General features: G+C 33.2%; 1 protein-coding gene across 1 annotated transcript in view; it reads left to right on the top strand.

Annotated features, from left to right (window-relative positions):
• The first annotated feature begins 1,412 nt into the window (after window positions 1-1,412).
• Window positions 1,413-11,669, top strand: part of LOC129958762 (uncharacterized) — a 32,732-nt gene continuing 22,475 nt past the window's right edge. The window contains exons 1-2 of the mRNA XM_056071434.1: window positions 1,413-1,646; window positions 11,078-11,127. Coding sequence (XP_055927409.1) covers window positions 11,114-11,127 — 14 coding nt within the window. The 5' untranslated portion in view covers window positions 1,413-1,646; window positions 11,078-11,113. The remainder of the gene's footprint in view (window positions 1,647-11,077; window positions 11,128-11,669) is intronic.

The following is an 11,669-nucleotide window of genomic DNA, read 5'->3' as shown; positions in this document are numbered from 1 at the left end:
CATATTTCTTCAATTGCAAAAATGCAAGAATTAAGGTATTGACTATAGGTAATGACACCATGAATATTTATTCAGTTTTATTATTAATTTTGTATGCATACATTTGCATCGCTCTATCCATAATGAGCAAATAGGAGGATACTTCTGTTACTGTGGATGGTCGGGATGTCGCCAATTTGTTTATCTTTCATACCGCCAAACCTAACTTCTGCTAATCTCCGCATGGCTTTCTCTGGTGAACTCTGCTTAATGGAGTATGCGCAGTAACGTATCCTTAATGGCGTACTAATACTTGCATTTGCTATGGGACATCAATTTGCAATACGAACAAGCAGACGATTTTTAACCTTTGATGAACAAGCAGACGATTTTTACTTTACATGAAAATTAAATCTCGGCCGAGGTGGCAATAAAAATAGGCTGAAAAATCTTCGTCTCTTGAATTCGAATTTTTTGACAACTAAAATATCTTTATATATAAAAAGTGAATAAATAAATAAAGAAAATAAAGATAAAGATAACATGAATTATTTCAACTTTATGTTAATTTCAACATCACAGAGATTATGAATGAAAAGTCTATAACACAGAGATGTGACAAAGAGAGTAGTTAAATGAGTTAAAAAAAGAAAAAGAAAAAAAAAGCATTATATTTTTATGAATACATCCATCTCACTTTATATTTTTAATTCATTGCATGCAACGTGTTGAATGAAATCGAATTTGGACCAGTTTCACTTTTGAAGTATAATTCAATTTTCGGCAGTGCATTTGAAGGTTTTTGTAAAGAAGTACTTTATTCTTGAAACATTTTTTAAATATAATTTATCAAATCTTTGATTTTCTTTGTAATTTCATATATTTTGAAGAATGAAGAAAAAAAAATGAACGTTTCTGATTAACGTAAATTAACTTCCCATTTTTCTGTAGGATCTAAAAACAATGACATGTGGGTCCCATTCTTCAAGGTAATTTTAAAAGTGGTTTAGAGTTTTACACTTTTTTTTTTAGCTTTTTATACCTTTACCTACTTTTATACTATTTTTAGAATAAAAATTCAATTTACAGTCTTATGATCTTCAAAATTAAACTTATGCCTGGCAATTCATTTAGAAAACAGGAAAAAGGAAAATCGAAGTTAAGCTAGGACAATGATTAAATAACCGACTATTTTAAATCTCTAAAGAAGTTATGTCGGAATATTTCAGCAAGGATTAGATAGGATTCGGAGCCGAACAATATGATGGTATATCTTCATTGACATCTATGCTGATGGGTCATCACATTCTGATGTCCCTTATATGAAAATCCCGTTTATTATATATGAAATAATTACGTATATCTGCCGAATGAATGGCAGGCCATGGTCGTTTCACCTTGTCCTAGTTTTCTACGAAAGTCGGTTGATTTATTTTTAAACTTATCGCAGTGATTGTTGTTTTTTAGTAACATTGTAGTTATTGCGTATGCCTTTTTTGGGTTCAAATTTGGATAAACATTTTTGTTTCGTTTTCTGAAGCTGGCTAGCTGAACAGCAAACTCGTACGAATCTTTGGGAGAAGAGAACATCTGTAAACAGATGATCTTTTCTCCAGAACAGAACAGAGTTAATCTGTTTCCATTTTATTGTTATTGAATAATAATGGGTAAGTTACTTTGTTTTTCCTAGTTCGCATAAATATAATGATAAACTGTGAGTAATTATTTTTTTTAATCTATTGAAGATTCTAAGAATTATTCTACTGGAATATTCATAAGCAATGAACGTTTTTTCGAAACCGTTTATTATTGCTAATATTTTAAACAGGAATTTTTTTAGAAAATCGAATGTGTAACAGAATTTATGCAATACTGAACAAACCACTACTTTATAAATGACGCTGTCACTTACTAGATGAGTGAATGGACCAATTTGAAACAGGGAAGTTTTTTAAAAATCAATTCTGTGTAAATTGCTTGCTGTAAAGCATAATAGCAATATTGCATAGCTGAAATGCTCGTTAAATTCGCTTATAGAAAATTCGTTATTTATTTCGTTTTTATTTTATTGGTTATTAAAATTCGTTTATGGCAAAAGCACTCTAGCGTTTCATTTTATTTAGGCAAGATTTCATTCAAAGGAAAATGTCGCCGAAAATGAATTGTTTGTGAGACATTTTTACAAATATGCCTATGGATCAAAGATAGCTAGTTTCCTTTTTTTACAGAAAATGGTACATTTGAAGCAGCTCAATTGTCTGTTTTCCAATTATACTTAAAATTGAAGAAATCTCACGGAAAGTAAATAAAATATGTTCAAGCTAGTTATGTGTAGAATTGCTAAATTTCTCTAACCTTTTCCAATCGCCTGTCTTTTATTTTGTTAAAATATGTATTTTCATGACTTAGAATACCATCTATATCTTCAATGCATAATTCAGTGTTCTTCAGTTCATAGTTTGTTCAAGGTCCTATTAGTTTTAATGTCTGATTCAATTTTTCAATATATTCTTGTTAATTTCAGTGTCGAAAAACACATTTATAGTGTCGCAGATATTCGATAATTTGACTTCTACACTTCTTTGCATTACTTATCCATTTGCACGCTGGTGCTTGTGACTCTAGTTCAATTTAAGAGTAAAATGGGGCATTGTAAAATCCCCAGGAATTTAGTTAAAACGCATTTCAAGTTTCTTGAGTTTCAAATACATTGCTTTAAAAAAAAAAATCTAAATAAAAATAATTGTATGTCTTCCACGCAATAAAACTATTAAGTTTTTGTATAATAGATTTTGATATGTCAACACTCAAATTAATTTGCTTGTTGCATTCTAGAATCAAAATATAAAATTAGGAAGACTGCATTTTCCTTGGTTGAAAATATTCTAGAAGGCAATTATCTTCATTTCTTTATCGCTACTAATAATCAAGGTGAATGTGTGTATGTTGGCATTCTACAGGATGGACCATTTAACCTAAAGCTTCAAATTTAGAGCATATATAATGTGAAGTATAGGAACTTCTGAGTTATTTTATTTTTGAAATTTTAATTAGAATTTTTATTAAAAATGAAGCTGAAATTTGGGGGTTCTTTGAGATAACTCTCCAAAATACTATTGCGTGGACAGAAAAAAACACATCCTGTTTCAAAATTTAAAATGTATTGTAATGAATATTAATGGACAAAATTTTTCCAAGTTTTGGTAATTTTAAAAATATTTTTTATATCCAATAATAATGCTCCGAAATTCAAACACTTTCATTGTTTCACTATATATTATTCAATCATGTAACTTTCATTCATTGTTGAAAGCCAAAAGATTGTTTAACATCTGAATGATTAACAAAAACAAAAGTGAAGTCACAGTTCAGCGAAAGTCAGAAGATGGATAATTTGGGCATTTACATCTTGACTCTATTAGAATGATTTATATGCACAGTGAACAAATAGATTTAACGTTATTAATATAACACGGCTTTAAAATCTATCACAATTTCATAGTTAAAAATATTTCTTGCGGGAATCCTGAGTATTTTTCATGCATAATAAATGAATGAACAACGAATATGTCCCTTCACCGTACACAAAAATACATGTCCAACAATCGGTACACCGCAACAGCAACACTCGCGGGAGCTGTGGAGCAGTCCTAAGGGCATCACCAGCCGCGGTACAACCCTTCCCTTTGGAAATACATCCCTTCATCAATGGGAGGTAGCCAAGCCCCACATTTTTCTGTACCCATCAGGGAGGCGAGAATCAACCACCATACCGGAAGCTTCTCGTCCTTATTTTTGAGGTGCCCCCCAGTGGGAGGCGTAACGAGGGTAATAGATCCACAGGGAATAATATAAGTTTTTTCCCCCGTCAGTCGTTATCAGTGGTTTAGTAAATATAGATGATTTCGGGGCATGGTACTTTTTTCCCTTTCATGATATTTCAATTCAAAATATGAAATAAATGCACATTCTTTTTGCGTTCTGTAATCTCATACTTTCAGGAATAACTACCAAACAAATGCACGTTTTATAGTTCTATTTTTAGCATTAATATCCGGAAAGTGTCTTTTTGTGCTAAACTGATGATTCGCTATAACTTCGTTATATTTCGATTCGAATGTTCAAAACGTCGCTTGACTAATTCGAAATTTTTTTCTTTACGTCATGTACTAACAAAATGTCAGTAGATTAAGAGGGGCGTAGGGGTCTTCGGAAGAGCTTAAGCTCAAAGACCTTTACCTTCATATGCAATGATATATATGCAATGCATATATGCAATTTTCCTCATTCACGTTCTTCCTTACTTTCTTATCCGCATAAATCGATGATACATGCATCTTCGAGTCCTAGATTCTTGCAATGATCTTGGCTTGAACTAAACTAACATTTCGTTGAAAAGTTTCACCTGAAGTTTTGTCTTATCTTATTTCTCTTTATGCAATAAACAATGAATATACAAAAGTCATTATGAATTATTCATATACACTTCCCCTTTATTTTTGTTATCTGAATTGAATATTTCATATTGTTTCGCCACGTTCTTTTGAACCAAGGATTATTTTACAAACTCTCATTCCAAATTGTACTGTGAAGGAGAGCTTCTTCAAGTTATAATTTGAAAAGTCACACACAGCATATGTATTCTCCCTCAATCACTGAAGGCGCACCTCATAATAAATATCAGTTTCTGATTTGAAACTACACTAAAAAAAAACTAAAGTTTTATCAGGCTGAACCTCATACTTTGGAAACATTCACAGAGAAGGATGATCGCAATGGAGCGGATGAATTTGCCATTCTCGTTTTAAATTTACTATTGTTCGTCCCCTAGTAGCATATGACTAAAGTTCTTATCGTACTTCGAATTTTTTCAAAATAAGTATGCTCGTTGAATCCAACATTGATGATCATTCAAACCACAGCAAAGGTATCGCTTTTCACATTGAGAATATAGTTTGGTTGTGCATTTGACGTCGCAAGTCAAAGTGATCACTAACTATATACGATACAATTCTATAAGAATACAAGAACAGAAAAAAAGAAAAAAGATGGCACATCATCATTCGTATTAATTAGAAACAGAAAAATAGATACAATGTATAAGATTGAGAAATATTTATATATATTTAATCTTTCTTATTTTATAAAGTTGCTGTTTCCCTAACTCTTGCCTCTAATTCAAATTCTCCTTATTAATATATTTTTCCTATGTACACACTTTTCTTTGACACCGCATGACTTTATATCGGGATATTACAACATTGCAGTTGACTCCCGTTATAAGTATTTTAAGAAATCGCGCAGTGCGGCAAATTTACGTACAATAGACTCCTAAACAGATGAATTTTTCGTTATTTCGAAATTTCCCAATAATGCGTATGCATAAAATCCGGATCATTTAATCACTTTACATGAAACTACATTTTAAAAATTTGTAGCTGACGAATTGTTATTTTTAACTTCCGAAAGATGGCGCCCCTACAAAAAGAATCTTATTAACTTGTTATTTGTACAGTAGATGGTTACGTTACAGCATTTGGGTCTGGGAACTTGCATGCATTTAGTGCATTTCCTGAATATTGATCATGCTTTTTTAGAACAAAATAAAAAATATTACAAAAATCCTTTCAATAATAGAGAAAATATTTGCCTCATTGAATATGAGGATCAGATGACTGGCAGCAATTTTCAACCTATAAGATAAAAATATCCATTTCATTTATAAATTTATAATTTATTCAGCTTCAAACATCAATTTTCTACAGATTTTAAAACTATATCAATTTTCTGTCAAAACAAGTAAAGTAATATTAATTTTAAAAGTTTGAAACATAAGAGAAGCGCCAGAATTCAGAAATCAATCATTTCAGAAAAGGAAATACAAATATCAAATTTTTTTTTTCTCAAAACTGCACTTGGGCAGGGCTGGCAATATGTTTCGAAACTGGAGGTTTTTTAGTTCAAGGCACGATTCTTTCAAAAATCCATCAAGCATGTGGATCTAAAACCCGTTGAAGTCCGTGCACACATACGATCTGGGTTGGTGAAGTTATTAAGGACACTTTTGTTCACTAGTCTTGTCAGACGTCTGATAGAAAAAAAATATGTATATACTGCCAGTTGCTGCATTTCACGTTACTAATCGCTGCTCCAACATTTTATGTCGTTACTGACTCGTCGACACAAATCCCAGGTGTGCAGCGCGCCTGAATCTATATTGAGGATATAATGTCATCAATGGCAGTGAGTTGCTGGCTCAGTTGACATCCTCACCATCTGAGATCATGAGACTCTCTCAAAATAGCCTTTGTATTAGTTCAAAAAGGGCCTAAACTATCCAGAACAGTTGGGGTTTGTGTATAGTAACTGAGGGCAACCTCAGTCTAAGCAAATGTGGGGTCTAATTGGAAGCAATTTATTCTACTGTTCTGCTCTATAAAATTTAAGAACTTAATCTTATTTTTTTTCTTAATTTTAAGTGTTCTCTCGGCTTTCTTGTATATCAGTGCAGTCTGGTGCATTATGCTCTTTGTCAAGAAAAACGAGTATGAATTTTTGGACATCTACATAGGAACTACAATTTCCAATCAACCAACGATTACAATTTTGGTGAAAATACCGCATACTCAATTTTACTTATCTAGTTTATTGCGTTTTTTAGTTTTTGTTCACATACCTATGAATGGATAGACCAACAGATTGCTAACTCTTCGATGAATTTGGCTTAAAACTCGATAAAGGTAGGCAATTTTAATAATAAAGCTGTGATCTCAATTTCATCTTTCACGTTTCGTTGCTGATCTATCATCTCCACATACGCTCATACAAAGAAACTTCCGACTGATGGAGTTCGTCCAAAATTTGATAAAAGCTATAATTTTGGTGTTATACCCATGTACAAAATTTCATCTATCTAGCTCCTTGACTTTTGCTCAGACCTAATTTAAAAGCCTTTTTTCAAAATTCGCGGAGACTCACCAAAATCTCTTGATCAAATTTTTTTGATGATTATTACTATACTTTCTGTCTACGCAATTCTTATGAGATATTTATTAAAAATAAATGTAGTTCTTTTAAATTCTTAAGCTCAAATTTTGACAAAGGCTTCTAGGATAGTTTATCTATCTTTCCACCCTAGTTGCGCTAGTAACCCGTAGGTTGATAGCATTCTAGCTTGGAGCCTGTTAGACACGGGGTCCAATTGAAAGCAGAAAATCAAATCTATGAAAGGTCGGCTCTGATCGTGAGGATGACCTAACTTATAATAGCACACTAAGCAGAGATGCATTTTTGTATAATTTAAATTTTGATATTTTAAAATTTATTTTAATTAATTTAATAATTAATCAAGAAAAATTATAAATAGATTTTTGACATGATGTTCATAATTATTTGTCAATTTTTTTAACAAAGCAATTACAAATTAATTAAAAATTTAACTTTGCCCATTTTCTTTTCCTGCATCCCTTATTCTCGTTTATAAATATTTAAGAATTGCGGTTTAGGAATAAAATAATTATGAAATCTAACGTTAAAATAAATACACATGCAAGGATATTATTTTGTATCTGTTTAGAAGAAAAATTTTATAGTACGTTATTTTCATTTACTATAATTTATCTTTTATCCTTTCTTAATTGTTTTCAAATTTTAGATTTTGCGAACAATTTGCTATCTCAAATTCTAATCAAACGATTTGATCTGTTAATTATTTATGAATAAATAAAACTGAAACCAAACTTAACTTTTCTGATAAGTTTATTAAATTTCTTTTCTTAAGTTAATATTAATCTAAACTATTTTAACACATTTTTAGGCACTCAGTTGTCCTTTAAAGTGTTAAATTTATGCCATGGAAAATGTTGTGGTTCTGTAGTTTCGCAACACCCGTATAAGATCTCTATTTAAAAAAGCATAAAATTTATATTCGAAATTCGGATAGAGGTTGATTCATTAATAGAGAGGCTACGGGTTGATTAATACTCTCTTCCATGGGGGGGGGGGGGTACAATAATGGTGTGTGATTGAATTACCTCCAATCCGATGATGGATCATATTTCTGAAGTGAGGAGTGGACGGATGGGCCGTGCCGTAGTGAAGCTATTTTGAATTCACCCAAATGCAGTTTTTAATTATCTTGGTTCCCCGGCCATTAAGATCATTCCTTACGCTAAGGTAGGGATGGAGTAACTCTTTTGTCGTTAACAGGAACGAACAGATTTTGTTAAAAAAAATCGAATTCAAAATAAATCAATGATTGCTAACAGTACTTTGTATCGCGATTCGTCTAGAAAATGCAGGGTGTTTTTTTTAAACTGACGGTACTCAGAGACCTCTGTAGCTTGAACTATCAGCCGCAAAGCCACCAAATTTTGTACGGGCACTATTGACAACATGGGAAAACGGAATTCTCGAAAAAAAAAATAGTTCCAAAAGTTGCCGATAGGGGAAAAGGTGGCGCTTTAAACTTCAAGAGAGCTAAAATTTTACATACAACACGGGGAAAAATTGCAAAATGCAAAACCCGATTACGTAGTCGACACCAGTGCCAGTATTTTGAGTTATAAAAAAAAAGAAGGGGGTCATTGAAAATCATTTTATGTATCAGTTGATTTGTAAAATGCGTCTCACTTTAGCACAGCGTGCATTACTTGTGAAGCTCTTTCATCTTAATCAATCCAATGCAGCGGCCGCTCTTCGCGAATTTAGAAGTCAAAACAATTTACGTAAAGGACCTCTATGAATTAATGCAGTAAAAGTAATGATTAAAAAATTTGAAAAAAAAAACAGGTTCTCTTCACACGGCCTGGTATAGGATGAAAACCGGTAACGGAGGACACGATCACAGATGTTGCGACTGCAATTGTTGAAGGAAATCAGACGAGCAATGCTGGTAATAGCAGCACACGTGGAGTTGCCCGACAATTGAATATTAGTGCTTCAACAGTATAGAAAGTTTTAAGAAAAATTCTTAAATTTTATTCATATAAAATTAGCCTTTTGCATAAATTAAAACCCATAAGTTATGATCTTCGATTAACCTTTGCTTTGGCAATTCTTGCCAGGATGGAGGTCAACGAGGCTTGGCCTTGAACAAATCTCTGGAGTGACGAGGCCCATTTTTATTTGAATGGGACTGTTAACACTAAGAATTCTAGAATTTGGGCATCTGAACACCCCCATGCATTTCAAGAAATCCCACTCCATTCTCAAAAAATAACTGTTTGGTGTGGTTTTACAGTAGATATTATCATCGGACCATACTTTTTTGAGACTACTACCGCAAGCAGGAGCGCAGACCTTTTCCGTAAACTCTCAAAGATATCATGATATGCTGAGTAGTTTTGTAATCCCACAACTTCAGCAAAGACAGTGCTTAGATAAAATTGTCTCTATGCAGGATGGAGCCCAACCACATATTGGTACATCCGTACAGCAACTGTACACAATCACTTTACAGAAGAGTCATCAGTCGCTGTTTTCGCGTTGCATGGCCACTTCGCTGCCCATATTTAACCCCTTGTAACTTTTTTATGTGGGGTTATTTAAAATCGAAGGTTTATCTTGGTAGAGTCTCGAACTTAAACAGTTTTAAAGGAAAACACAACACGGACTATTATGAACATGCCTCCTGAAATGTTGCATTCAGCTGTAGAGAGTACGGTGTACAGAATGTAATGCTTAGTCCAAGAAAATGGTGGAGAAATTGAAAATAGCCGATGTCTTCCCCGAGAAAGCGATTCTACTGAATAATAATAATAAAAAAAGAATAAAAAGAAAGTCGAATAGAATTTTCTCCCTTTTTTTAAAAACATTTGTAGTCATTTACAGAAGTTATTTTTTCGAATAAAGCACATTTGAGGAAAAATTAATTCTTTGTTGTTCATTTATCTGTTTACTGTAGCTTTTTAAAATTTTATCGTGCAGTTAAACTTAAAATTTAGATCAGAAGCGCCGCATTCCCTTTATCGGCAACTTTTCGAACTAAATTTTTTTTTCTCTTATTGCTTTTTCTCATGTCGTCAATAGTCCCTGTACAAAATTTGGTGGCTTTGCGACTGATAATTCGAGCTACTGAGGTCTTTCAGTACCGTCAGTTAAAAAACACCCTGTACTCTCATCCTCTGTTTAAACATTTCTTCCAACGTGTCTTTTAATGCTGAAATGGCTACAGGGAATTCTTTTTTTCTTTGAGGGAGGGTGCATGTAAATGTCTTGAAGAATTTTCCTCGTTTTATTCTATGGTTTCAAGTCTTCGACTTTTCAAGGTAATTTCAACAAAAGAAAATCTATAGGGACAAATACGATCTGTAAGGACGTATGTTAGAAAATTTTGATCCCTACTGAACGATCTAACAATTCCTAGATAGCTGTGACTCAGCAATCAAGAGTCATCACTTCACTTCGTGCAGTGTGATTCGTCAGCAGATTATAAAACTAAATTATTTAAATGAACTTTATGATGATGATTGGATATTTAAACAATGATTTTCACTAATCAAAGCCTTCATTTCCTCGACGTGAAAGACCTCCAGTTTTCTGATCGTCTTTGTCAGATACTATGTTGGTTTTGAAACATCGATACCTTCCTTAATATAGGGTCATACTAAAACAATCCTCTAAATAAACTTGCTGGAACATCTAAAATTTTTGAATGAAGTTTTTCCTGCATAATACAGAAATCTGAGGATGCTTTTGCATTTTCGAAACAAAAATAAACACTCAGCACACTGAATGCTGGTTCACTCTACTATACATAAAGCAGTGCCGGAATGACATGGCAAAAAGTGCTAGTGCAAACTCAAGTTTAATACCACACAACAACACTAAAATGAGGTATATAAGAGATGCACAACAGTTCTTATTAAATTTCAAGACAGATGTTTTGAGGAATTATAGAGGCCTTTTGAAATAAACTTTCAACGAAAAATCGTTGCGAGAGGCATAATTTGCCAAGCTCTATGTTGTGATAGGGAAGATACAGATGTGGCGAAATTTCGCATTTTTTTAAATGTCTCCACGAAACAGTTTACCTTTACAGAAAAAGATCGAAAGAAATTATCGTGACATTGAAGTAATTTTTTTTGCCTTTTTCCAGTGATTTAAAGTGCCGAAGAAAGGTTTCAAGAAGCTAATGAATCCAAACAGGTAAGCTTGAATGATTTTGTAAAACTAAAAGAAAGTTATTTGACATAAAATAATTAAAAGGTATTTATAAGATTTCCAAAATGCAGTATATATTTATAAACTGTGTTGTTGTTTCTTATGGCACTTAGACAAGTCGGCTGTTACGAAGACAGCGATTTAAGCCAATAGGGGGTGTGTCTCCTGTTTTAGTAGCGCCAACTAAAGCCAAGAGTATGACTTTGCCACTCACGCATCACTCATTCCCTTGCACAACCCCTTTTTACAGGAGGGCACATCCACACAACTTACAGATAGAACAGAGGAAGAACAACCATGCCCGAATCGGGACGCGAGACCAAGACGCCCAGATCACGGGGAAGACGCGTTACCCCTATGACAGGACGCCGGCATTTATAAGTTATTGTGACCAATATCACTTGGTCTAGCGTAGATAGTCAAGTCCATGATTTAGGCATTCCTAATGATGCGGAACTATGGCAGCTTCTGTTGCTCATAGCGATTTTGGGGCATATAGGTGTCATCTGAAGTAGAAGCCAGCTTCA

This window comes from Argiope bruennichi, chromosome X1, assembly GCF_947563725.1.
Source record: "Argiope bruennichi chromosome X1, qqArgBrue1.1, whole genome shotgun sequence".
In the NCBI taxonomy this organism is placed as follows: Eukaryota; Metazoa; Arthropoda; class Arachnida; order Araneae; family Araneidae; genus Argiope; species Argiope bruennichi.
This window is presented reverse-complemented; position numbering and strand designations above follow the sequence as displayed.